The 26,167-nt window shown below is 45.3% G+C and overlaps 1 protein-coding gene across 1 annotated transcript in view; it reads left to right on the forward strand.

Moving 5' to 3' along the window:
* Positions 1 to 26,167, forward strand: part of LRRK1 (leucine-rich repeat kinase 1) — a 74,045-nt gene that overhangs the window by 9,048 nt on the left and 38,830 nt on the right. The window contains exons 2-11 of the mRNA XM_010140781.1: positions 7,891 to 8,054; positions 8,865 to 9,036; positions 11,520 to 11,699; positions 12,313 to 12,461; positions 19,093 to 19,319; positions 19,845 to 19,972; positions 20,237 to 20,400; positions 21,088 to 21,225; positions 24,781 to 24,893; positions 26,023 to 26,099. Coding sequence (XP_010139083.1) covers positions 7,891 to 8,054; positions 8,865 to 9,036; positions 11,520 to 11,699; positions 12,313 to 12,461; positions 19,093 to 19,319; positions 19,845 to 19,972; positions 20,237 to 20,400; positions 21,088 to 21,225; positions 24,781 to 24,893; positions 26,023 to 26,099 — 1,512 coding nt within the window. The remainder of the gene's footprint in view (positions 1 to 7,890; positions 8,055 to 8,864; positions 9,037 to 11,519; positions 11,700 to 12,312; positions 12,462 to 19,092; positions 19,320 to 19,844; positions 19,973 to 20,236; positions 20,401 to 21,087; positions 21,226 to 24,780; positions 24,894 to 26,022; positions 26,100 to 26,167) is intronic.

A 26,167-nucleotide genomic window follows, 5' to 3' on the forward strand; every position in this document is an offset into this window, starting at 1 on the left:
GTTGGATGGGAATGGTCTCACTGGAGACACCTTTCATCATGTAACAGTCCTCCCTTTCCAGCCATGCCTGGAAACAAACATGAAGAAAATCCAAAAGTGTGGTTGTGCTTCTGCATGCCTAGTGTATATCTTCCAGTTTGAAATTTGGAAAGCAAGAGTGGCATAGCTGGCCTTGCATGCAAAAGCATATTTCTGAATGAGTCAAGCCGTAGGATTGGAACCAAATCACTGAGGCCAAAAGACAGAAATAGAAACTTTCACTTAGAGCTGAGTCACTTGTATTTTCAATACAGCAATTGGCTCTCTGGCCATTTGGAGCTCTCTTGGTTCCTTCAGTTATGTTTCCCTTGGGGGTGGAAATTAAGAGCATCAGTGTTCTCAGGGATCCTTGCTGATGCTTTGCCACCTGAAGAGGGCGGGGAGGGATGCGGGGCATCCCCCTTCACTGCGAGACCAGCTTTTGCCCTGTGCTTGCTGGAGGCGAGCCCCATCCCATCCTTTCCCTGCCCGAAGACCAACGGTATGTCTGCCTTGGTGGTGGTGCCTCCATGAGACGATCTGACTTCTGAAAATGTGTTGTGACCACTGATGCTCTGAGTGCTCCTACACAGCAAAAGAGGTGAACATGTGCATGTGGAGTTGCTTAGGCCTGACGCCTGGACTCAGGGGAGGTGTAAAACCATCCGTGTCACCAAGAACAGCCCAGTTCATTGTGCTGGCAAGGTGGGGATGACAGGGTTAGCCAAGGGCTGCCTGCTTGAGCTCGCTACCCAGCTGCTTGGTGGAGAGTCAGAAGGAGGAGAGACGGGAGGAGGAGGAGCAGGCAGCAGCCCCGTGTTTGCTGTCAGCTGCCATTCATTCAGGATGTGGAGGTTGTCTTGGTGTTACTTACTGCAGCTGAAGGAGCTTTTTAAACAGAGAGGGTGAAGCTGGAGATGGCGTGGGGAGCCATGATACTTGTGTGCCGGTATGCATGGCCAGGTGGGGATTTGTGAGGGTTTATCAGAACACAAGAGGCTGGCTGCAGCCCCCAGATCCCAGGTTTGAGGAAGAGGAGCCCAGTCACAGTGCAGATGAGCTGCCTCCGCTCTGACTCCGCGGTGAGGATCGCAGTCCTGCTGCCCGTCTTCCATCAGGGCAGCCCAGGACAGTGGAAGCAATACATGCACTTCTAAAAGAGCCTGTGAGAAAGGTCTAAGGTAGAGCTGTCCTCCTGTAGAGCACGCAAGCAGAGGCACGTCCCGGGCTGTCACGTGTAGGAGCCCTTACTCCTTTTCCCTGGATAGCTGCAGGTCTCATTAGTGACCCCAAAGCTCCCATGTGCTTCCCAGCCTTGCACCACTGCTGGCGTGGAGGGTTTGCTCTGATGATCCAGCACGCGTTTCTTTGAGCTCTCTCCTGGCTTTGTGTAGCCTCTTTTGTACTTCAGCAAAACAGGAATAATCAGCTTGGTTTCATTTGAAGTTCTTGGACAATACAAATAATTTCCAGACCCCTGGGACTCTGGGAGATGCACACACAAAGGTAGGAGCCCGCTCAGATTTGGTAGAGCTGAGTGCTGGCTACAATAGGCAGACAGACAGAGAGCTTCACACGTTCAAGGCACCTGTGGTTCTGAAGACTGCTGAATTTCAGTGTTACCTGTGTTTGAGAATTTTCTGTCCTCTCTTCCCCCTGGAGAATTATCCTGGAGGATGGTGAAAGGGTTGTGTAAGTGTGAGTTAAAGCCTCTGGAGGAGTCTGGTTTTCGTAATTCAGTTCTGGAGCCCCTTAAAAAGGCAGGAGTCCAGCGTATTTCTCCATTCGGGACTTCATATTTTCCTTCCAGGTTTGCATTAGCAAACGCTTTTTCCTTGCAGGTTCAGGGCATTTCTAAATAGAAGATTTCCACTGACTCTGGTGATAATTGGTCACTTTGCGTGGCTGTACCTAAAATTGTCAGCACGCCCTTTACAAGATCCTGTATGCTTGCTGGAAAATGCTTAATGCAGATCAGCGTGCGTGGTACTGGCATGTAAACAATTTAAAAATAGTTCAGATTATGCAGTGATGGTGAAAAAGATCTCTTCAGTACTGGTTTATCTTTGAAGCATTCCTCTGTGTTTCAGGTCTCTTGTGGAGTTATAATTGGGGCGGTGAGCATTGATTATAAGCTCTGCTATAGATGCGAGTGGTTTTGTGCTCAATGCATCATCTCTTCCACTGCCTTGGCAGGCAGATCTGAGTGTAGAGCCACTCCTTTAATTAGCTGAAATAATGAATGTTTTGGGCAAAATGGAACCACAGAAATTAGGCAGAAGAAGTGTGCGGAGGGTTCCCACTGTCCTGAGAAGCTGGCACGGCTCCCTTGTTGTGAAGAGATATTAATGAGGGTCAGAGGGACATGGCCTGGTTCTGGCATGGGAATGCAGCGTGGATCCAGCATCTGCTCGGAGTGAGTTTCCCAGAAAAACCGTCCTGTTATCTCTCGGTTGGGTTTACCATAACTTCCTCTCCTTGTCTTCTCACAGCGGGGTTTATGAGTAGTTCTGCCATTTCTGAATCCTGCCAGGGACTTTCTGTAGCAGAGTTGGTTGAGCCATGTGAGTTTTGCCTCAGTCTGAGAACAAGGTGGAATCGATCACAGGCTCTGCTCTGCTGTAGAACCCTCCTTTGATGGGTTCTGGGCAGATCCTGACTGTGTGGCCATATGGGCTGAGGGCGTGTGGGCAGGAGGGCAAACAACTTCCCTCGTGGAGACAGACCTCGGTCCATGTCTTTATCTTTTAAAGAATGAATGACATGAACGAACCCAATCTTTAACTTTTTTAAACAAATTAAACCTTGTTTTGAAGTGTCAGCTAATTAGAGAAGGATTTTTCATTTCATGAAGCATTTTGTCTGACTTGAGCTGATATAAAAATATGTATTTTTTTTTTATTAAAGAACTTTTTCATCCTGGTTTGGGATGGGAATTATTTTTTAGTATCTTAAAGATTTCTATAGGATTGAATATTTATTCTTACCCATCCAAGTGGAAAGCGCAATGTAGGACAGATCCATCACCCTTTGAAATCACTCAAGGCTCCCTTGAGTTGGCTGTAGTTTGATTTACTAATCAGAAGATTTCCAAAGCAACAGAAGATACGTGAGTCTGTAACAGAGACTCAGAAGTAACGTGACTCTGTAAAGCAGCCGCCAAAGCGTCCGTGGGGTAATCAACACTCGTGAGTTTTCAAGTGTTTAGGGGAATTGGCTTTAAATGTTCAGCATATCGGCCCTGTCCCATTTTTTTGTTTGCTCTGTGACAGTGCTCAGAAATCAAAATGGCAAAAGCTGAAGCTGGTAGAGGTTAGCTGTAGCCATCTGGTGCTGTTCAGGAATTAATCTCTGAGCTCAGCCCAGAGAGACGGCCGCCCTGCCCACCCCCATCCCCAGATCCTCGCTGAACCAGAGGCTTGGATTTCGCTGTAATGGGACGTGGAGATGAAAATCACTGTCAAGGCTAAAATGTTCGTAGTTAATTCAGACCGAGCAGCAGCCGGCAAGCCAAAAGACATCACATCCAGTGGCTGCTGGAAGAGCTGCTCTTGCTGGAGCAGGGGTGGGTGGCTGCTAACAGTTGAGGATTTAATAGCTTAAGTGAGCATCGCTGCAAGGGATGTTGTGTTAAAGTCATCATCCTGATTTGCTCTCGTCTCTGGAAATACCTGCACACATTATGACAAGGTCAGTAGCAGTTTTGAAGTTTTATTATTACTGTAATTCTGTTTTGGAGTAAGTTATCTTCCTGCTCAGTTTTATATTGTGTTAAGCATCTCATTTATATCTTTCTCTGCTAAATAAAAATATTCTGCCAAAGAAGTCCTGCCTTATCAAAAGGACTAATGTAGCGCGTACAAATGCGCTGAGGTTATGTGTCAGAGACAGGAGTGCGGTGATTTGGATTTAAAGATCAGCATCGTCTATACAGGTGCTGTTTTGTTGTGCAGCTGTTCGCTGATGTGCACCATTGATTGCTAACCCTTTCTGCTGATAAGGGCAAACTGTCAGTTTAGACCTTCTAGATTTTGTATTTCACCTGCTGTAACAGCAGGGCCTGAGACAGAGTGTAAGTACATCTAACTCTGAAATTCTCGTGATACCCTGTGTGATTAATAAGACGTATCTGTGTTTTGTTTCCCTGAGCTGGGCCAGCAGTCTGTTGCCCTTCAAAAGTGATACTCGAGAGTAATCTTTGAATAGCAATAAAATACACTAACAACCTCTGTTTCCATTGGAATATTTTTTTAAAAGAAAATTAGTCTTGCCCCTGACTTTTGTAAATGCATGTTGTCGAACAGCAATTCAACCCTGCTGGTCAAAGTGCAGGAGACACAGATGTAGATCTGTGCAATCTAAGAATTAAAAGCACTTTGCTGCATTCAGGCTCAAACACTCGGCACATTGTGTGATGAGGTCCAAAAATAGAGGTTCAGTAGTATTCCACTTCAGTATTGCTCTCGTGTCACATTGTTCAAGGCTATAGGCAAGTGAGATGACCCTGTGGTGAAAACCAGGAAGAGCTCAGGTGAAGAGAGTGAGCTGTGTAGGGTTACAACCATGGGCAAAATTTCTTTGGATTTTGGCCCGGATTTTTGCTAAAAATGGCTGATGCATGTATTGGCAAAACTTTACTCCCAGCCTACATGAGTGCTGGTGCTGATGATAGTTCAGTCATGCATCTTGTAGAAATAAACCAGTCTTTAGTCACTGGTATGTCATTTTCCTCATTTATTTTTCCCTACTGTTGAGTATAAATTAAGCTTATAAAACACGCTGCTGCTTGTTTTCCATTTGTATTTCAGAAATCAATATATCATTTACTAAGTCACCAGGAAGTCTCCTCTGATACTGGGTAGTTTGGTTGGCAAGATGCTTAGCTTTGCCATGACGGCTTCTGTGGGTTTTTGTGAACTTGGGAAAGGGCAGCGTCCCACCTTCTCTCATTTAACCTTTGAAAGCTCGAGTTAACTTTGACAGAATTGTGTGGGTACAGCTGCTAGTTGAAAGCAAGCTTTTTTACCACTCTATATTTCACCAGTTTTGCTCTTTTTGCAAAGGTTTGTAATTGAAAAGTCTTTTTGCTGAAGACCTTTGGCAGCTTTTTTCCTCAAGTCTTAGGCAGGAGGTCAGTTTACTCTGCAGAACGCAATCACAGAAAGAAGTTTTAATGACAATTTCTTAAGAAACTTGGATGATGAGCAGCATTATCTTTCTGCCAAGAATATTTAAATATAAATACATTGGTTTCAAACAGTAAAATTGCCCAGATTTCTTACGTTCAAAGAAGCTTTTGTTGACTTCTGCTTCTTTCAAGTATTCAAAGCTGGGCAGTTTTGGTTAAATCAATAAAAATTTGCCTAAGGCAAGACTAAAACTGAGTTTAAGGACTAAAATTAATACTCGAAAGACTTTGATTAAACTATCAGCTAACTCTGGGAGCGTGTAAACTCTGTGAAGCCGTTTGTGACCTTCCCATTCCTGGAGAGCCCAGAAGTCTACATGTACTGCTCATGAGCAAGCCGGGATGGTTGATGGCCAGCCCGTGTTCTCCAAACAGTGGTGATGGTAGCAGTGGTTGTAACTAAGCCATTGCACTTCAAAGGACTTGAGAAATTTGGACAGAGCCAACACTGTAAGAGGAAGCATGACACATTAGCCAAGTAGTTTTGAGTAGTAGTCATTTGGTAAAACACAGAAGCGGTCTTGGGATTAGGAAGGGCCAAGCTTGCGGAGTTCTTCCTCCCTTCAGTTATAACATTGTGGTCCTTGTGCTTGCTGGCCAACTGATTTGGTAGTCCTCCCTGCACGGTGGGGCACTTCCAGTAGGAGAGGTGGCAGATACTGCTGCAAGGAGAGCTCTAGTGTGCAGGATGCATGAGAGGTTGGCTGGAGACCTCGCTAATAGATGAGGAAGTGACACCAGCATCTCTCAGATGCCAAATGAATCACTGACTATGAGATACTTGCATCTCCACCTTCCTTGGCCAGGATTTAAAAAGAAAGATGGCCCAGCTCATTTCTTTGGCAGAAACGATATGCCTTCACATATGGAATGGCTTCAGATGTAGGTCTTGAGTGATAGTCCTCAAAATCAGGACTGAGGCTGGAAGGAAGTAAAATTTGTCCCTCCTTCCAGCGTTTTCTTTATCAACCAGATTAAAGTTGCTGTGCTGTGTCCACTCTGATTTGCAGGGCTTTCTGCTCAGCTTTCCAGCTGTTTTGTATCTCCAATGTGAGGCATTTTTTCCTCCAAGGGGAATTCCAGTGCATCTCTCTAGGTTCAGGATTTCATCACAGGGCACTGAGCCCAGGGAGGCTGCACGTTCCAGGAACTGCAGTGTTTGCTTGGATCCACACTGCTTGATTTTACTTGCTCCAGCTCTGAGTTGTTTAGACCAGAGAACTCTTTTGCTTTGAAGTTCTCTCTTCTACCACCCTTTAAATAGTTACTTGCCTAAGAACCATTTGCATTTCCTACCTTGGCATCCGTTAGAAACAGAATTAAATATTCTCAGACATCCCTTATAGGCGGGTGGTCTGCTCTGAAAGGCTGGACCAAATGCTGGATGAATTTCTTTTCCCACGTACTCCCTAGAACTCCAGAATTAGGAAGGCACTGGCCCGCTGAAGTGCTGCTTATTATGCTGTAATTTAACACCACATTCATCTGCCTTGATTTCTGCTGCTTGTCCTTCACACGGTCTGCATCGTCTGAGAAAGGTTATTGATGTGGCACGTGTTTAATGGCACAAATCTCTGGAGCCAACTCCAATGTCTGAGTGATTTGAGCTTCGTTTCAATAATTGATGAGAAGTGTTAGCCAGAAAGTATTAGTGATTCAGACTGCATTATTCAACAGTATAGATAGCCAACAGCCATAGATTGGTCCGACTTTACTTCTTTTTCCAGGCTGCATTAAACTAGGCCCTGCGTGACATATGTGTCTAAAAAAATAACACATGAAAATCTGTGCATTCAAGGACTTTCTTGAACTAGCTGCAAATAAGCAATAATAATGAATATTGTTTTAGCAGGGGAAAGTGAATATGAAATGCTCTCTTTTCAAGTGAAAAATGCTTCTTTTCTCTCTCTTGCATGTTGCTCAGGAGTGGACCTGAACATCTTACTTGTAGTCCAGTGACTTTTCCCTCTGTTTTCTCTGTCCTGATAGTTCAGGGGGTGGACATGAGACTTCATGGCTGCCTCTTCATTAGCCACCCACCACAAACATCTCCTCTAATGGTTTGCAGCTATTAATCTTTGACATGTAAAAGCTCTTCTGGCTCCTAACGGCATTAAAAAAAAAAAAGTGTAGCCTAGGATGTTCTCTGGGGATTGATCAGGGTGACACTGGGCATCTTGCGTAATCTCCTTTGCTTCTGTTTTTCCAGGGTAAAAATATTGCCAATTTCTTTTCTTTCGCATCCATTGTGGTGTATAAAGCTCTGCTTTGCAGGTCCTGCAGACTCCTCACTCCTTCAGCAGTGCCACGGGTGCCAGTCCCATGTACATCCTTCTCTGCCCTGGTTCCTGCTGCAGGAGGTTGAGTGGGGCAGGTTGCCACAGGGTGCACGTCTGTGTGTGTGTAAGCTCTGACACCGTCCTCTGGAAACCACCTCTGGGAGCAATTGGGGAACTCAGCCTCCCTTTTGGTTTCATGTCCCTATTGGAAAGTCCTTTTAACATACCACATTTTTATCAGGCAAATGAGCATTCATGTTTCTCACTCTTTTCCTCTTTTTAATTGTGTGCAGTAAATATTCCACTGAAAATAATTCACCCCCTTTTTATGTTGCCAGGTTGCAGCTGGGAGTCAGTAATGAACAGGTACTTCTTCCTGATCTCTCTTTTCTATTTTTCCTGCAGGAACTGTGGACATGGGCAGCAAACAGTCCACAGTCGGCGAAGTCTCCATAGTTCAGACGCCTGTGACAGAGAGCATTCAGGATGCTTACAAAGCTGGAGACACCAGTAAGGCCCAAGAGTTGATTAGGTTGTCATGTGAGGAGACTGCACTGCAAGTGGAAAAGGTAGGGGTATGTTACTAGTCTTTCCCAAATTGTATTGGGAAAGAAACGACAGCGCCGAGCTGCTGGCTTCTGTCGTTTCTCATGTAGAAAATCCATTCAGTGATACATGTTGTGCTGCGAGGTCCCAGGTATGGCTGGTTGTGTGGGGCACTTCAGAAACACGCTCAGGGACAGGGTTTGCTCTTGAAAGCACAGATCAGAAGGATGAGACAGGCCGCAGGGAACGGCGTTTGTGGGGACAGGAGGCTGTGTGAGGAGGGTGCTGGTGCTGTGGTCGCCAAAAGGGGGAGATAGAAAAGGAAGCAGTTTATAGCCTTAGCGAAAGATGTATTCCCCATCAGTACAAAGATGGTTAATGGCCCCCGGGAAGGTTTTGCTGCTTGTTTTTGGAGCTATATCCTCTGCACTGCTCTTCCTTCAGAGCCCTCAGTTGGAGCCTGCTCTTTGCACAGAGTTGGTCTTAGTGTTTTGGGAGAGTACCTGCGTATCAAGTGCAGCCTATTGCCCATCTCCAGAATGGGAAATACTGCACCTCATAGCAGAGCTGTGCAAATGCTTTTTCTGGCGGTTCATGAAAATGGATTCACGCTGCCCATTCTGTGCCTTGGGCGCTTTTGCGGCAAAGCCGTACAAAAAACTGTAAAGCAAACTCCCAACAAATTCATATATCAACACCATGATTATAATGGCTGCTAGTGCTTATGACATTCTCTGTTGACCACAGTGACAGTGGGAATGCAAAGCAATACCAATAAATAAATGCACAGCTCCCTTTACAGAGAGTTTATTTTGCCGTATTTTCTTTACCAGTGTCAGCTTTTAGGGATTGCAGCAGCATATGGAGATCTGCAGGCGGTGAGGTATTTACTAAAGGAAGCGTTAGTGGTGTTACCAACGGAACCTAATGACGACAATGCAGCTGTGGTGGCGGCGTATTTTGGACACAAGGACGTCGTGAAGGAGCTGCTGGATTCCTTGCGTGGTAAGCCTGTTGGGTTGCCTTTCTTCCAGCTTTTCAGTAGCTGTGTGCTATAGCTTCAAGCAGGCATTTATTTATTTATTTCACATTCCTTGAAAGGGGAGGGACTTAGTCCTGGGAAAATGTGTGGAGGGATCTAATCTCTGCTGTGTTTGAAGAAAAGTTCCCCCACAGGATAAAACACATGCATAAAAACATTCCATGTTCACAGATTGGAAGTGGAGGGAGATGCCATTGACGCAATTCACACCCATCAGCCCTCAGAGCTGGGTAACGTCCCAGACCCCACAGAGAAAGGAGGGGATTTTCAGGAAGCGGCATCATCCCGCTCTGCTGATCCAGCAGACACAGTGGTGCTGGGAGGGAGAGTGCGGCGGGACTGTCTGGCAAGGAGTGGCACAGCTGGCAGCATTTCTGTGCTCTCTTGAGGCATTTTGTTTTGTCTTTGAGGGGAATTCCTTCTTTAGAATCATCATTATGTTCTAGGTACATTTTATTTTGAAAACTCTTTTATAGCAGAACAGAGACATTTTTAGACCCTGACACAATTCTTAAAGCAGCTGTGGGGGTGGGGGAAGAGCCTTACTCTGAGATAGGACCAGGAACTGCATTTGGGTTCCCTGTTGCTCTCCTGGTGTACTGTGGGCATGGCAGCTGCTTCTCACCAGACCCTCCATGGATTCAGGGTCACAGAATCATTTCGGTTGGAAAAGCCCTTTGATCTCCTCGAGTCCCCCCATTCCCCCAGCACCGCCAGGTCCCCACTGACCCCTGTCCCTCAGCACCACCTCCACACGGCTGGGAAACCCCTCCAGGGATGGGGACTCCACCACTGCCCTGCGCAGCCTGGGCCAGCCCTGCACAGCCCCAACGGGACAGAAATGGCTCCTCAGGGACAACCTCAACCTGCCCTGCAACAACTGGATGCCAGTTCCTCTTGTCCTGTCTCTTGTTCCTGGGGAGAAGAGACCACCCCTCCCATTGCTCCAACCTCCTGTCAGGGAGTTGTTGAGAGCCAGAAGGTCTCCCCTGAGCCTCCTTTTCTCCAGGCTCAACCCCCACCCCAGTCTTGACCTCAGGCACTGCAGTAACCGCAACAGCTAAGCCAAGGCCTCTGCAGTGTTTGACCTGACTGTAGCTCTAGCTACAGGAGCGGTGTACTTGCCAGTGACCTCGGCAAGAATGGAAATAACCTGTTGAGATCCTGCTTATTGGCGTTCTTAAACTGTTGAAGCACTAATAAGCAAAGGAAACATTCTGGTTTGGAATTAAATGTAATTTCCTTTCTGGATCAATTTCCCTGATCCAGAAAGGAGGCTGACAACCCTGGTTTTGTAACCTAGTAGCAAAAATTGTGTTATATTAATATATTACTCTCAGTAACGGAAAGTGACAAGCAGCTTCTGGAAACTTAGCTCTGTTTGGATTGACCAAATTCCCTTAAATCCTTGCCTCGAGGGGTCAGGGGCTGTGTACAAACAGCAACTTCCAGAAGATTCGGTTCAGAACTTTCCATTTCTTTTCCCGGGAAGTTACATAGAAACCTATTACAGGGTTTAGGAACAAACTGCATGAATTTGCAGTTTGGGTAAAGCATGGCAGTGATTCTTTCTGGCTCAGCGTGAAGTTGTGGCATACAACTGAAGTGGAGCCTGTTTTGTGCAGCATGAGGGTAAGTGATTTAGTCAAGCTGTTAAGAATGCAAAGAATGATATAATTTCTATGTGGAGAAGCTGCAAAAAAACCCCTTGACATGTAAACTTGGGCTTGTGGAAGTTTCTGTAAGCGTTTCAAAGGAGACGTGAGTTTGTAAAGTAAATGGAGGGGATGCTGTGAATCAGGGAAGACTTGAGGGCTGCTTACTGTTGGCAGAAATAATCCTGTCGTGGGCATTTAGTTCCCTGCGCGGAATTACACACACCTAGAGGAAAGCAGTGTTCCACAGACCAGACTTTAATTCAGCAGAAAAAGCAGTTTGAGGATGACTAAAACATTAGCAAATCCATGCAGAAATCAGAACATGGGCTTTCAGTTTTTAGCCTTAACTGACGTTTGTCCAAATGTACTATGAATTGATAGCAAAGAGTTCACCCAAAATGAAATATTTCACAGGGAAATGAATTTTTTTTTTGGTGGAAGACTTTAGATTGCAGTCAAAACAAACTAAAACAATTATTTTGTGTTGTCTGAAATGTTTATTTTTGTTTTACACATGAAAAGTCAGCTCTTTTTTCCCATACTTTGTACCCCCTCTCACTCATGATCTTGGAAGAAGTGGCCTATCTTGGATGTTTGGATCTAATGTCTCTTAGATCAGGCCCGTTGTCTCTGGATGCAAAGACAACCCTGGTCGTCCCTTGCAACCTCTGTCTGGGAGCAGATGTTGGATTTTGCCTAGCCCTTTGCATAGCTGTTATTTGTGGATGATTCTTGCACAGCACAGCTCGGTGGCATCAACTCAGTCAAATGCTGTATCTTTTTGGTAGGTCCTAGTACCTGCCAGCAACTGCTGAACTGGATGCTGGCCATAGCCTGCCAGCAGGGACATTTGGAGGTAGTCAAACTCCTCATCCGTGCGTACAGTGCTGACCCGGAGAGCTGTGCAGTCAGGAGGAATGAGTTCCCAGTTCTGATACGGTTGCCCCTGTATGCTGCTATAAAGGCAGGTATGTATTTGCATGCTTCAAAACTGTGCCCCCTTTCTGCAGTGTCTTTAAAAGAATGGGCTGAGTTGCTCCATCTAGGAAGGGATCGGTGTGAACTGGCTTGGCTGGAATTGTCCTAGATTTCCAGTGGGATGAAATAAAATAAAATTGGCTTTGAATCTTTTGACTTAGCCAAATTTAAGTTAGGGCCTTCTTAAGTTGGATTACTGTAAACACTGAGAGCTGAACTTTATAAACTCCTGGGGAAGAGATCCTTCAAAAACAGAAACCTTGCAAGTAAAAGCATTATTGTTATGGATACTCTGGCACACTTGCTTGATTTAGGCTGAATAATTTCCACTTCAAAGCACATCTGTGTGTATAGTTTAATAAGACAGGGGGGAAATAGAAAAAAAGAGCCTGAGCCACTGCTTTTACATAGTGTCTTTTCTGTCTCACTTTGACGAAACTAAATTCTAGCAGTGGAGGAAACAGTCTTTACACAGTTCAGTTTCCTTTTTGCACGCCCCCGTGGGTTTTTTCAGAAGTGGTTATTTCCCAGGATTTCTGTTCAGCTCCTTGTTGGTTCACTTACATGAGAAGAAGAGAACAGACGATGTCCTTTTCTCTAAAGGAAATGAAGATGTAGCTGTGTTTTTACTACGGAATGGAGCTTTCTTTTGTTCCTACATCCTGATGGACAGCCCTGAATCCAGCAAACACCTTCTGAGGAAGTATTTCATTGAGACAAGCCCACTACCAGGTAGTGCTCCAGCAAAACCAGTAAGTACCCATTTATCTGTCTGAAGAGACATTCTTTTAAAGGAGTATCATGTTAGTAATTGATATTTGTCCTGGGTACCATGTAGCTGGTGATTTGTCTTCTCAACTGAGAGCCTTGTGCTTTGCTGCCCTTTTAGAGAACAAACTCTGAAAGTGGCTTTTATGCCAGTGGTGAATTGCAAAGTGTAAAATATGAAGCCCTTAAATGGCATCGCTGGACACGATGCCGTGTGTGGCAGCTTCCAGTTGGCAATTTTAACGTCAGCGTGTGAACCAGGCGTATGCGTGGGAAGGAAACTTTGGCTTTGTGCTCAAAGTCTTCCAGAGAAATAAGCACTACCACAGGCTTCCTCTGTCCCCCAGGATAATCACTTCATTTAGGTTTCTATTGTGCCTTCTGGCTGCAAGGTAGTTCCACAAGCTCTGTGCTGTCCCGGTGCAGAGCCAAGTGTGTAAACCCTTCTCTCCCCCTGCATCTGATAGCCCAGGTACAGCACATACAATTAGGCTTAGGTGGCTTTCTGTTAACATGGAGCATGAGGAGAGCAAGCTCACATCTGCTCAAAGTATTTTCCCTACTTCAGATCCTCGTTAGTAAAAGATGGCTGGGAGCCTTCACTGTCACTTCCTCAGGATGGATCTGGCTTTCTGGAGCAGCACGGAGAGTATCATGTGTGATCAGGTCATATTAGCTGAGCTGCTCTTGTCCGACAGAAATGTGTTTTGATGGGACACAGAGGCCAACCAAGAGCAATTGAAGCCTTTTGAGGCTGGCAACCCCACTGTTCCCTACTTAGCCACTTACAACCTTTTGACAATTTTGGTAATTGATCTGCATCTCTATTTCTTCCACTGTAAAATGGGGAGGTTTGAACTCCTCACATCTCACAGCTGTTGGAAGGCTTCATACATGATGATGGTGATGCTTTGGGACCTACAGATGAATGGTGTTGTCTTCATGCAGGGTATTATTACGTGTCATCACATCTCTTTGTGTAATCAGTCTATATTCTTCATTCTCTTAATCTCTATTATCCAAGTCTCCTTTATTCAGAACTGAAAAACGGCACACGCTGTTTCCACTGTAGAGGGAAGTTTGTAGTATAACAGTATTTCCACTGTTATCCAGCAACTTCGTTATCAGGAATTTTTCCTTTTTCCCCTTGGAATGTAGAATACCCAACCCCGAACAGGAGCATCAGAGCCCCAAACTTTCAATAGTTACAGTTTGCATCGGGTCATAAATGTTTTGCAGTGAAAAATTGTGAGGAAAATGTTTCCATTGGGGCTCTGTCTGCATGAATCCCGTTCATCCTGAGTATCTGCTCGGCTGGTAACATTGCAGAGTGTTGATTCTGCTTTGGTGTTAAGTAAAAATAAGCAGAGAAGTTGGCATAGTTTTAGAACGTCTCCACTCTCTGTTTTCCTGCCCAAACACTGTCTCGCTGGATTCCCGACAATGCTGTGAGAGTTAGGGACTACAGTCCACGCATGTGAGCTTGACGTCATTAGGTTCAGACAGCAGAGTTAGAGCCCTCCCTGTGCGAATCTTTGCTCCGTTGACAGGTAAACAAGAGGAAGCTAAATCCTGGATGTTTCTGGATAAGAGCTGATAAAACTACATGCCTTTTAGAAGGAAAAAAATCCAACTAACTGGATAATCTGAATAAACTTGGAATAAATGTATGAATCACAGGGATGAGGCCTGTTTTCCACGTGAACTTGCTGGCAGTATTTAACTTCATTGGTGTAAAAATGACTCAGCTTTGCTGTTGTCACACCCTGAGCGAAGAAGAGAGCAGTCTTAAAATATCAGCTAATTGCCAGAAGGGCCTGGGTTAAAAAAAAAAGAAAAAAGAAGCCCCACAGACCCAGAATCTTGACCTTGATTCTTCTAGTAGCTGTTTATTTTTAATGTGATTGTTTATTTAATGCATTCTCTTTGAATTCGTTTTGGCAGACTGGGCCAGATTAGGAAGCTTTGTCCTAGTTTGTCTGCAGGGCTTGGGTCTCTGGGAAGCGATAGTCACACACCCTGATCATTTTTTAAAACGCAACTTTATGGCAGCTGCAGACAAGCTGCCTCAGTGCTCTCTTCATATCTCATGAGGTTCACGAGCGCTAGTCTTCTTGTGTAAGTGCTGTTACACATTTTGCCTTGAGAGGAAGCAAAAAAAGGAGCATGCAGAGACCACGGTGTGTGTGGCAGCCAGCTGGACGTCACAAAGTCCCTCCTCTTGGCCAGGGCAGACTGAGCACCCATCTTTTCAGAATGAGCCCAGAACTTCCGAAGGGTTTGTCCCTTCTGTGCTATCTCTGAGTGAAAACACTGCACGGTTGACCTCCAGCTGATTTCACTGGAGTGAATGCTACCAGCTATGCAGAGAATGTGGTTGGAGAGCTCGGTCTAGCTGCCACACCTTCCAGGCAGCCCTTGTGCTGTGCAGGGCTACCTTTCCTAAGACAAGAAGAGTTGCAGTTGTTTTTCTAGCATCTGTTTCTCCTTTTTTGTTTTTCTGGCATGAATTTGTCCTCACAGCAAACCACTGTCTTGCTAAAGAGAGGAAGTGTTCCGTTTTTACAGGAACAGGTAATGAAGGCCAGAAAGACCCCCTGCAGTAAAGTGGTTGGGCACAATTCCAGACTTTGATGGGGTGGTCAGCATGGAGATAACTTCCCAGTGTGTGCAGTGTGAGGTATATTTATATTTATTTCTCCCGTTACAGACCAGAGAGGTGCTGAAACTGCTGCACTTTTTTCTAGGAAATGCTTTGCCAAGACTTTCATACACAAGCATTCAAATGTATGTGTACGTGCATGATACTCCTCTGGTGTCTTTTTCCACTGCATGGATAATTGCAGTTATATCACCATTTGTAAAGAAATCTGCAGCAGTTCCACTCAGGATTCACAGCAGCATTATCGGCGGAGGAATGAGATCACCGTCCTCAGAATATCCCGTCTACAGCAAGAGCGAGGTCCTGATGGGGCATGTCACATGATTTACAAGAAGCACACAACAGCATTTTTTAATCACTTTACCAAACAGTCTCAAATCGCAGTCAATATGGTTTGTATTTGTAGTTTGTTGTTTGCCTAAGAGCAGCGGGGTTTCTCACTTCTGCACAATTTCCCGTTCCTTGCCTTCCTCATGCATCCCCTGACATCACTGCAGTAGAAGGTTTCCATGTAGTTTTCAGGACTCATGTTGAGAAATTCTTTCCTTGGCAGGAGAGGGGAGTCTGTGGCGGTTTTCTTTGCCCTTCAGAAGAGCAGTAAGCTGCCCAGAGTCAGGCTGGCCCAGGAGCTAACAACCTCTGAACACCACCCCCCACTCGAGCACAGAGCTCACCAGCCGGTGCCAAATGGAGATGGGTTGAGCTGATTGCCGACTCTGCACGTTCAGCATCGCAGAAACGGGCTTTTGTGGGAAGGTGGTGGAGATGATTAAGCATGAGTTGGGGAGGAAATCCCCTCTCTTTGTGTCATTGCTGCCAGGCTTTCTTTCACTTAGCTACCTTTTCACCGTAGAGTGCTGAGCTGAGTAAATCCCTCAGGTAACTCCACTGACACCAGGTTTCTAGAACCAAGGCGGATTTGGTTCACTGTCCCTAAGTCAGGTTAAGAGGCTTGGCTGAACCTCCAGTAGAAGAAACTCTGTCAGCCCTGGGCTCTGGATGAGGAGGAGGAGGACTGAGTGCAAGGAGATTTAAAAAGCTGCCTGGCAGGTGGGGGCAGCTACCCTGCAGCATTCATAGGTTTTGGGTTTCACAATCTGGTCTGTGGTTTTAGAAGTCACTGAATTCTGAATTCTGCAGGTATCTTTCTATCACATTAAATACCCTCAGGCCACAGCTCTGCATTTTTGAGGTAAATGATACCCAGCAATCTAAATGCAAAATAGAGATGAGTATCAGTCTGGAATGGGAAGCAGCAGAGATGCATGGTCCTGCTTGCACGCGCTGAAAGCAGGTTGTAGATCTTACTATTACTGCACCGGTCAGTGTGCTCAGGGACAAGTACCTTTTTGTACTGGAGTAAGAGCCTGGGCCCAGCATGAAGATCATTGTCTTGAAACAGAGCTGATAAGCTGATTTCTGATTTTTGGTTTTTTTTAATTATTATTGCAGCTTTGTTGAGAGCTCTTTAATTAAGCAGAAAGAGAAGAGAAGGAGTTGGAGTCTTTAGCACATTTTTACTCCTGGCGCCCCTGAGAGAAAGGGGAAATGATATTGTTACATTAATATGGACTGGCAAAGAGACTCTGGGTAACCAGTAAGTGGTGTCGCTCAAGAAATCTGGGACTCTGGAGTCTGAATTCAGGATCTCAACCATGAGAAGCTGCTTTCTGCAGTGAGGAGGAAACCAAAGGAGCAAGCCTGCTCTCTGCCTTCGAACCCATCACTGCCAGAATTTCAAAGCCCTCCATGGTTATATGCAGGTTATAGGCATCCTCTGGGTAGCTGCTTTGCATGGAATATTTGCCCAGGGTTTTGGCTGTAATTCTCAATTTTCTTGCTTCAGTTTGTTTAGGTGAAATACGTGAATAGTTCAAGGGGTTGGATATTCTGGTCATGGATACTTACCTTAGGAAAGGAGCTCCAGAGCATTCCACTTTAGATCAGATGCTAAAAAGAGTTTTTAAAAAAGCAGACTGAAATCAATCCTACTTGAGAACTTTCTTTGTAGTGTAGAGCTGGTTTCCTGCATTACCTGCATTTAGGGATCTGGCTCCTCTTATGAGCTCGTGGGGCAGTTCAGGGAACAGAAAAAAACCCCCAGTCAAGTGTTTCAGCACAAACGTGCTCTCCCTAGTGAGGTTTCCTCATTCTGCAAAGATCCTCTGGTCCTTTAGCATCAGTACCACATCCCTCCATCTCTCCTGCAGTGCGGGGTGGGTAGGGATGGGAAAGGGAATCTGACCTGGGTGTTCATACTCTCTGGTGCTGTAAGTCACAACTGAAGCTGTCCAGCGGAGTAAACAAGCTCAGTCTGGGGCTGTTACAGGTGAAAAGAAAATTACAGAGAATTTAAAACAAGAGGTGGTAAGCAGGAAGCTGTTGATTACACAGACTTGGAAAGTAACAGAGAAAGAGAATACATCTAGTGCTGGTGTGAAGGCTTTGCAGTGTAACTGCCATTAGGGGCTGTACGTTTTGTGCTTACCCTTTATTCTGTTCTCCTAGACGTTCAAACTGTGTGATCTTCATTACTTGGAGTTCTGAGTCTCCAGTGAGCATTTGAGATAGACCTGTGTTTACCTTTCCTTTCTCTTCCTTCCCAAAATAGATTCCTTTGAATTTTAAATTTGAGGATAACAATCATAAGCGCTAAATACTGGGAACTGGAAAGCAAATTAAATTTGCTGTTGGGTTCTTGCTGCCTCCTGGTGGAGAATTAATAGTGGCTCCACTGAGGCTGTCTTTGGGATGAGTTATGTCAAAAACACTGAGCTTATGAAAACATTTAACTTTTTAAAACTGTGTATTTTGGAACATAGATCTCACTGGAACACAATGAGGTGATTTTGAAAATGAAGCCTTGGGTTGCTTACTTGCATTGCTGACCTTTATGTGTCCATGTTTTCCTCTGTTCAAGCTGGAGCCTGAAAGAAGTAGCTATGCCTTTCACAACAGCTTCTGTTTTTTTCCCAAAAGAGGATACAATGTCTTCCTCTGGTCAATAAAACGACTGTCAAAAGCACTAGAAGATTAGAAAGGAGACGACTGCCAAAATCATGTCTCTCAGAAATGAAAATATCTTCCCAAATGATACTGAGTGAATTTCCAGTGTTTAGAAATGCTTTAGAAGAGGGTGTTTGCCTTTCTTTGCCTTTCCCAGATGTTCTTTTGCAAAACCTAAACCTTTCCCGGAATGGTTTGAAAGGTTTAAGATGGAAGAACAGTGCCTGGGCATATATTAATTACTCCAGCAACTGGCCTCCTGCCGAGAAGTCATTACCACACTCAGCAGATCTGTCCCTGTCTTCTCCAGAGATGCACAAGCAACGACCCATAAGTGTTTCAGAGGCTGACTGCTCCACAGGAGTTCTCTGCACCTGCCTGGCCTCTGTGGATGTTCAGGGTCCCCTGGAGAACTGAGCAGCCATGCAGACCATGTCCAAGAGACAGAGCGAGGTTTGGGCTGCAGAGTCTGCATTTAAGATGGTTTCCATGATCCATTCTTGTCATGCTGCTAGTGTTGGGTGTCAATGTGTCTTGTGGGGCAGAGAGCCTGGTCCCGAGGAAACTCCCTGCACGTTGTTGGAGGGACAAACCCTTAGAGTTTGTCGAGCTCTTGGATGAGAGTGCTGGTTTCAGGCAAGGACGGCTCAGCCTTTGTGGGACACCCTGGAGCTGGTGTATGGACTGGTGAAGAAGTCCAGGTCCCCTGCTTGCGCTTGCTCATGGTCTTTGGAGTGAGATCATGGAGGAGCTATATGGTGGGGGCTGCTGATAGCCAGGCGTGATTTCACCTCTGAGTCCGTTTAATGCCTAGAAGCAGATAGGAAAGTGAGCAAAATGTTTATGGTTTCTGCTCTGACCTGCCTGATTTCCCACAGTGTAACACAGGCTGAGAGCAACTGGGATTTTACTAATGTGGTTTTCTCTTCTTTCTTTGGCATGTGCAGGCTTTGTGTGTGAACTGGTCAAACCTCAAACTTCCCTGGGTGGATCTGGACTGGCTGATTGATATCTCCTGTCAGATAACGGAGCTTGATCTCTCTGCCAACTGTCTGGTCTCCCTTCCATCCGTGATCCCATGGGGCCTGATAAACCTCAGGAAGCTCAGCCTGGCTGACAATCAGCTGACGGAGTTACCCAGCGTGCAGTCGTCTGATGAAATTATCTGTACGAGGTGTGTGTGCTAGATGCCTACAGCAAACCCAGCCTGTACAGAAAGCAAGTGCAAATGAGACAGTTGTGCTGGTGTGAAACTGTGTAAATGCGGGTAAACTGTGTAAATGCACATGCGGGAGCTTCTTGGTTTATTTGCTGTCTGCTGCAGGGTTTAACTTCCGATTTGCCCTTTTGCATTCTCAGGGATTCCAAGTCAGTTGTCAGGACAATTGTAGGGGCTTTAATTCCTGTATTGTGTCATGTTGCTTCTGCTTTTCTGCAGTTCTGGTGAGCCCCTCTCCTCTAAGTCTAAGCCCTGAGCTGAGTCAGATTGTCATTTGCTGGCTGGTGTCACTTACCTGATCTGCTTCGCTTCTGCCTGCTCCCTGGAAGGGTCAATTCTCTAAATAGGGTTTTTTGCTTTGCACATTGCAGCTGTTTCCATCCAGATCTAAAGCTGTCCCAGTAAAACAGATGTCTATGGCAACAGGAGTCTTTGCTAGCGTGGTATTGATGCCTGACTGCGTATCTTCCATACTCACAGGTTACTCGAGGTCGACGTGTCCAGCAACAGGCTCTCTACCCTCCCTTTGGGATTCCTGCATCTTAAAAACCTTAAAAAACTCAACGCTTCCAAAAACTATATGGAGAAGTTATTTGACGAGGAAAACAGTACGTACAGTCCAGTGTTATACTTAACTTTTCAAGACCTGATCTCTTTGGGAGAACCCCAAACCATTATAAAAATGACTTTAAAACAGTACTAGCTAGAGATCCTTTGCATCTCTCAATCCTTTGTCCAAAGCACGTGAGAAACCTGGTTGTTGTTCAGCACTCAGGAAATCCTTTGGTTCTTACCTAGCAAGTGTGCAGCATCTTGCTGGATCGGACTGCTGTCGCACTTACACCAAGTCTGCAATATTTCATGTTTTCTAGCAACTAATTGGATTGGTTTAAGGAAGCTGCAGGAGTTTGACGTCTCTGACAACAGGTTGGTGGAACTCCCAACGGTTTTTCTATACTGCTTCAAGTCCCTAAACATACTGAATGTTTCCAGAAATCAGCTGAAAGTCTTTCCAGATCCCTGGGCCTGCCCCTTGGTAAGTCAAACTGCTCTGACAGAGTCAGAGGCTGAAAAAGCTGTTGAAACAATGCAAAAAGTATACTGTGATGCTGAAAAAGCTGTCGGATGCCTTAGGCAAAAAGGCTGTTCTGTTTCTGTAGGAGTGCCCCTGCCTGATTCAGGTTATGGGTCTCAGATCAAGTCTTTCTGAGGTTCTACTCTGTTCTCACCATGCTGATGACATTGGTGGAAAACTTCTAGAAACGAGTCTTGTATGAGTGTATTTGTTTTCTCTGTAGTTCATATGTGCGGAAGTGCTGTTGGGATCATTTTACAGAACATTTGGCCTTCATTCAAAGTTGACTTTGCCCAAACCCATGGCTGACTCGGGCATAGTCACCCATCACTGTGACTTGATTCCTCATGGGCAGCAGGAGAACAGTAAAGAGTTTTTGGTTATGGTTGATAAACAAATAGAGATAATTTCAAAAGAACTTTTGAAACACTTTTTGCCCACCAAAGAATTCGACCATCAATTAAGCGAGTGCGTCTCCTCAGCAAACCCTATGTGCCTGCATGCACAGTAATTTGTCCAGATCAAAATGTCTATAAAGGTCACCTCAAATTAATTTATTAATGCCTTAAACATGTGACAGTTGATCTACCTCATTATTTAAAGAGATGGTTACTACTCTGTGGGTGGCTTTCCTTACATGTTTTCCAGAAATGTTGTAAAGCATCTAGAAACTCTCTGGAATTCCTCCCTGATGCGTTGACTGTTTTCTGGAAAAATCACCTCAGAGAAGTGGATTTTTCAGAGAACTCACTAAAAGAAGTTCCACCAGGACTCTTCCAGCTTGAAGTAAGTGTCATTTCTTCCTAATTCACAGTACTTCTCTGAACACCTACTCAGACCTTGAAGTTATAGCTGTGGCTGCCAGGTTAAGGTAGGAGACTGCCTGTTCTTTTGGGTTGATGAACACAACAATTGCACAGGACCTCGGAGCATCCCATAACCCGCTGAATGACTACATTCAGACCCTCGTCCCTGTGATATGGTATCTAGCTTTTGACACAGGTCTTCTGAGAACTCTTTGTCTGTGGTTTTCAGGTTTTGGAAGACAACCACTGCATTGTAGCTGCAAGCTCCAACCACTGAAATGCAGCTGTACTCAAGCGTGCTCACAAATAGTTGTGTCGTTTCTTAATCTGGCACACCAGTGTTGTGTCACTAAGGATTAGTCTCTCTATGCTGAACATAGCATGTCCGAGTGCCCTGAGCAATGCTAGGTGGCATCTCTCTTTAAGCTTGTAGATTAAATAATTCTTGCCAGCAGACATCAGAGATCCATGGTTTTACTTCAGAATTCTTCAGAATTCTTCAGAATACCTCAGAATTTGTGGCTTCATGTGGTTTCGACATGAAACCAAGCAGAACTTGGGGGTCTCCCCCAAGCTTCATTCCAGATTGTGAAGCTCAAGGTCATGGAGCTAGAAACAGAGGCAAATCTTTCAGTTTCATGACAGTTTCATGACTTTCACTGCTGGCCTCTGCGGGAGGGGTGCAGAAGTGACAGGTCATATCCGTGTCCAGTATGGATCTTGGGAGTCTGCTGCGAAGGTGCCTCTTGCTCCTGCCTGGAAGAAGAGTGCTGCATTTGCTCCCTCAGTTGTTTTTAATGATCCCTGCAGATTTAGCTCTGCTTTCTGGTAACTGTTTTCAGTTGGCATTTCTCCTGAAACAGAACGAATCCTATGGACTACTGTCTCCAAAACTTGTTTTTTTGTGAATGTGTTAAAAAGCCCATTGGGCAGGAGCTACCGTGACAGGTATTAAACACTAGATGGTGCTTCAAGAGCACATTTCTTTGGCTGTTCTCATCCGTCTCTCTTCAGCCTTACCTTCATAAAAGAAATCAATAGCAGATATTTTCAGTCCCCCAAGGGCTATATAGCATGGTGAGCACGTAGAAGGTGAAAGCTCATGCCTTGATCAGCCCTGGCTTGGGCTACTCCTTGCTTATAGAGTTTGTGTTGGTGAAGAGGACTGCAGTTATGCTGCAGCTCTCTCCAGAAGCAGATGTGGGGAGGGGGAGAAATAGGCAGTAACGTGTTCCTGCATATAATGTAGGAAATATTGCATGTCCGTTATTATGTAGGAAGAGCAGTAAACTGTCTGCTCCCTTGGAAATGCTGAAAGCAGAGGAGGCCTGTGACCTGAAAGCAAGTCTCTGACCTAGGCTGGTGAGAAATGTATTTTACTGCTGGCCTTTGCTTGATTTGTAGAGGGATCTTAAGCCTAGGACCAGCTCACAGTCACTAATATGACAAATATGCTAGAAATGTGGCATTAGGAGCTGCAGAGGCCTCCTCAGCTTTCCTGTCTGTTGCCTTCTAAACGAACCAAACATACATGCTCCAAGCCAAGTCTCAGTTCTCTAGACTGGTTTGCTTGTCTTGAAGAGACCTGACCCTCTCAGGTAAGACTGGTCAGCTCTTCTACAATTTGAGCTGACTGAGACAGCCCAATCTGGATGCCGCAGCTCCTTCCCTCTGGTATAATCTAACACACCGGAGCCCTTTTTGCGGTAGGTTTGAGAGAAGTTGCTGCTGCCATTGTCTCATTTCTGGAGGCACCCATTCTTTTCCTGAAAGACAGCAAAAATGGAGAAGTTAGAGATGAGGGAGAAGGGACAATTGCAAAATAAGGACTAGTGATCTCCAGAACTGCAGCCATGAAGAGCCACAGCCAGTGGAAAGTCACTGATTTTCCCCCTATGGAGCAGGCACATAAGCATTGCATATAATCCCACCAGGCTCTCAGCTCTCCTGGAGAGTGGCCTTTGGCCACATTTGTGGGGGATATGTAACATGGATACGGTTGACTGAAAATGAGGCAAGCACCCCAGCTAGACCACACAGAACCAAGTTTGTGCTAATTCTGGAACGTGGAGCCTCCCTTTGCTCCTCAGGGATATTTCGGGGGAGAAGTTTGAAGCATTGTCATTGAAGAGCCCCATGCTGATACTTGGAGAAGCTGGACACCAGGCACCAAGGGAGGAGCAGGTCTTCCTTCCAACAGGAGGTTCAAGCCAGTGGAAGACTAATGATGACAAAAGCAATGGCTGTCAGGACCCGAGTGGCAGGGAGGGGTTTATAGTTTGCTCGATTTTCCAGCGTTTTCCTCTGGAGGTTCACTATGTCTCTGCCCCAGGTCCCACCAAGGCCCAGTGCTGCCCCGCTGTTATCGCTAGAGGGAGCGTTCTGCATGGTCAGTGCCCTTCCAGCAACTGCTGGCTGTCCATGGCTTACGTCACATGGACACCTCATATTTCTCAATCTTGAGAAAAAGAGAGGAAGGCCAACAGGCTGGCTTCCTGAGACTTGGTTGATCCTGCTTGATGAAAGGGGGCATAAACCTTCTGTATTATGTGGAGCGCGTAAAACATTTAACACACTGGAAGCTGAAGTCTCTGCTGCTAAACGTGATTTCCACGGGGTATAATTCATTACTACTGCTGCACTTGTGGCACGAGATAATTCAGCTGACGTTCTGCTTATCTCAGTTTTCATGGAGGGGACTTGCAGAATAAACCCGGTTGGAAACTGTCCACAGAAGTCTGTTTTTCAGTGCAAAACTGGGTTTTCAACCAAATGAAAATGATCATTCAAGCCTCATCATTACTTTTAAGGGCAGATGGAAGAGCATAAGCATTACAAATCTGAATGGGAAGTGCATATTTTTTCTTTTATATTTCAGTTAAATTGAAAGGAGAGCTTGTCTTTAACCTTCCTCGTGGTATTTGCAGCTGAGTCCTAGCTGGGTGGTGTCACATGTATGGTGTTGATCAGCCTCACTTCTTGTTGTTGTAATTTCTGTCTCTGTCATGAGGAAAAAAGTTAATAGGTATTTATATTTATGAACTCGTAAAGTTAATATAAATCCTTTCCATTTTAATAGACATGTAATAACTAAGCAATTAAAATTCTTCCTTGTGTGAAAGAGTTCACATTTTACACGTCGACTTTAGACCCGCGCTACAGGTGTAAGCCCACTCTGGCAGGAGCTCACATGGTCTGTGGCATACCGTGTTGGTAAATCACACTGTTCTTTTCCATTTGGAAAGGTTTCCTCACCAAAAATACAAATGTCCTCTTATATGGGTTGTTTCCAATTGCATCTGTCAGCAAGTAGACTAATAATCTCCCAGAACGAATAGCAGTGTTGCTTCGTGCAGAAAATATACTTGCTGGAGACAAGAAGGGAATGTTTGCATGCTAGGCAGCACGGACAGGATGTTCTGATGAATAAAATGTACTTTCTTCGTGTTTCTGCTATTTAATAGCTGTGCTAAAAAGCCTCTCTTTGAGTGTTTGATGGGCTCTGCCTTCTAACTCGAGACTATTCCTCTTTTAGGCTCTGGTGTCCCTGAAGCTGCCGGGCAATCAGTTAGTTACATTGCCTTCACAAGAAAAGTGGAATTGCAAGCAACTGAAATCACTGGATCTTTCAAAAAACCAACTGGGGAAGTAAGTGTTTCATTCAAATTTTGTTTGAGAAAACAAAAGCCGAAGAAATAATAGCAAACCCAATCCCTGGTGTAATACAAAGGGTGTCAGCAGCGAATTAATTACCTGCAGAGAAGGCATTGATATCCACATAGCGTGTCCCTAAGTATATTGTGTGTCTGTGACAGTGATGAATTATCCTCTACCGCTTCTCCAGGCATTTAGCGCACTATATCATTTATTAAGTGGATAGATTACTGATAATGGCAGGTTCATTTCAGAGCATGGAGAAATTTCTTTAACCCAGTGTGTGGTTCATCATTACAACAACTAGTTGGTGGGGAGCGTGTCTTAACCAGAAACCATCTGGCTGGGCTGCAGTGTGTAGTTAGCGTGGGAGTATTGTTTTGGAAAAAATGAAAAATCTTTGTTTTTTAAATGGAAGTGTAACCAGCTGCAAGTTCCTCGAGAAGACTGACGTTAATAAGGTCATCCAATATAAGAGTGATGTTCTTCTATTTAGAAATTACAATAGGGATGTTTAATGTAGAGAGCTGAAAGTCCCTTAGCTTCTCCAGAACTGCAGTGAATTGTATCTTCTCATTTGGGTGCCTGTCCAGCAAACTTTCTGGAGTACTCCTGAGTTGCTGTGTCAGTTAAAAAGACAAATTACTGTTTTTTGAATGTCTCAGTCCATTTCCAGAGTCATGCTGTTGGGTCATCTTGTCAGAGACGCTCTGGTGAGAGCAGGGAACAGCAGCAGGTCGGTTCTCCAGCGCTTCTCCTGAAGCTTGTTCACTTTGCTGTTTGACAGCGTACTTAACCTTGACACCCATAGAGCTGAGGGTCAAGTGCTCTCACCCTGGGAGCTGAAAGCACTGCGTTGCAGAGCTCTGTTAATTTGCTAGAAGAAAACCATTGGACCTGGACAAGTGTTGGTGGAGTCTAGCTCAGTGATTGCACTGTGAGTTTTCAATCCCATCTCTCGCAAGAGGCAGGAACCCGTAAGAGCTGTGCTGTGAATCCCACAGCCTCGAGTGGGGCCAGGATCTGCACCGCGTAGCGTCCGGGGCACGCAGCTCCAGCTCAGTTCTCAACTGCTGCATCCAAGCTCTTTTCTCCACGTGTCACCAGTTTGTTTGGCCTGCAGGAGTGACGAGGGATTTAAAACGAAGCGGATTCCCTTTTTCACCACCAAGAGCAGGGCGCGCTGCGGCCCGGAGGCAGGTAAGGTACACGCGGGGCAAACGTGGGGAAGCAAGCATTGCGAATGCCAGGTGAGCTGTGAAGCAGCA

Source organism: Buceros rhinoceros, unplaced genomic scaffold (assembly GCF_000710305.1).
Source record: "Buceros rhinoceros silvestris isolate BGI_N320 unplaced genomic scaffold, ASM71030v1 scaffold20047, whole genome shotgun sequence".
In the NCBI taxonomy this organism is placed as follows: Eukaryota; Metazoa; Chordata; class Aves; order Bucerotiformes; family Bucerotidae; genus Buceros; species Buceros rhinoceros.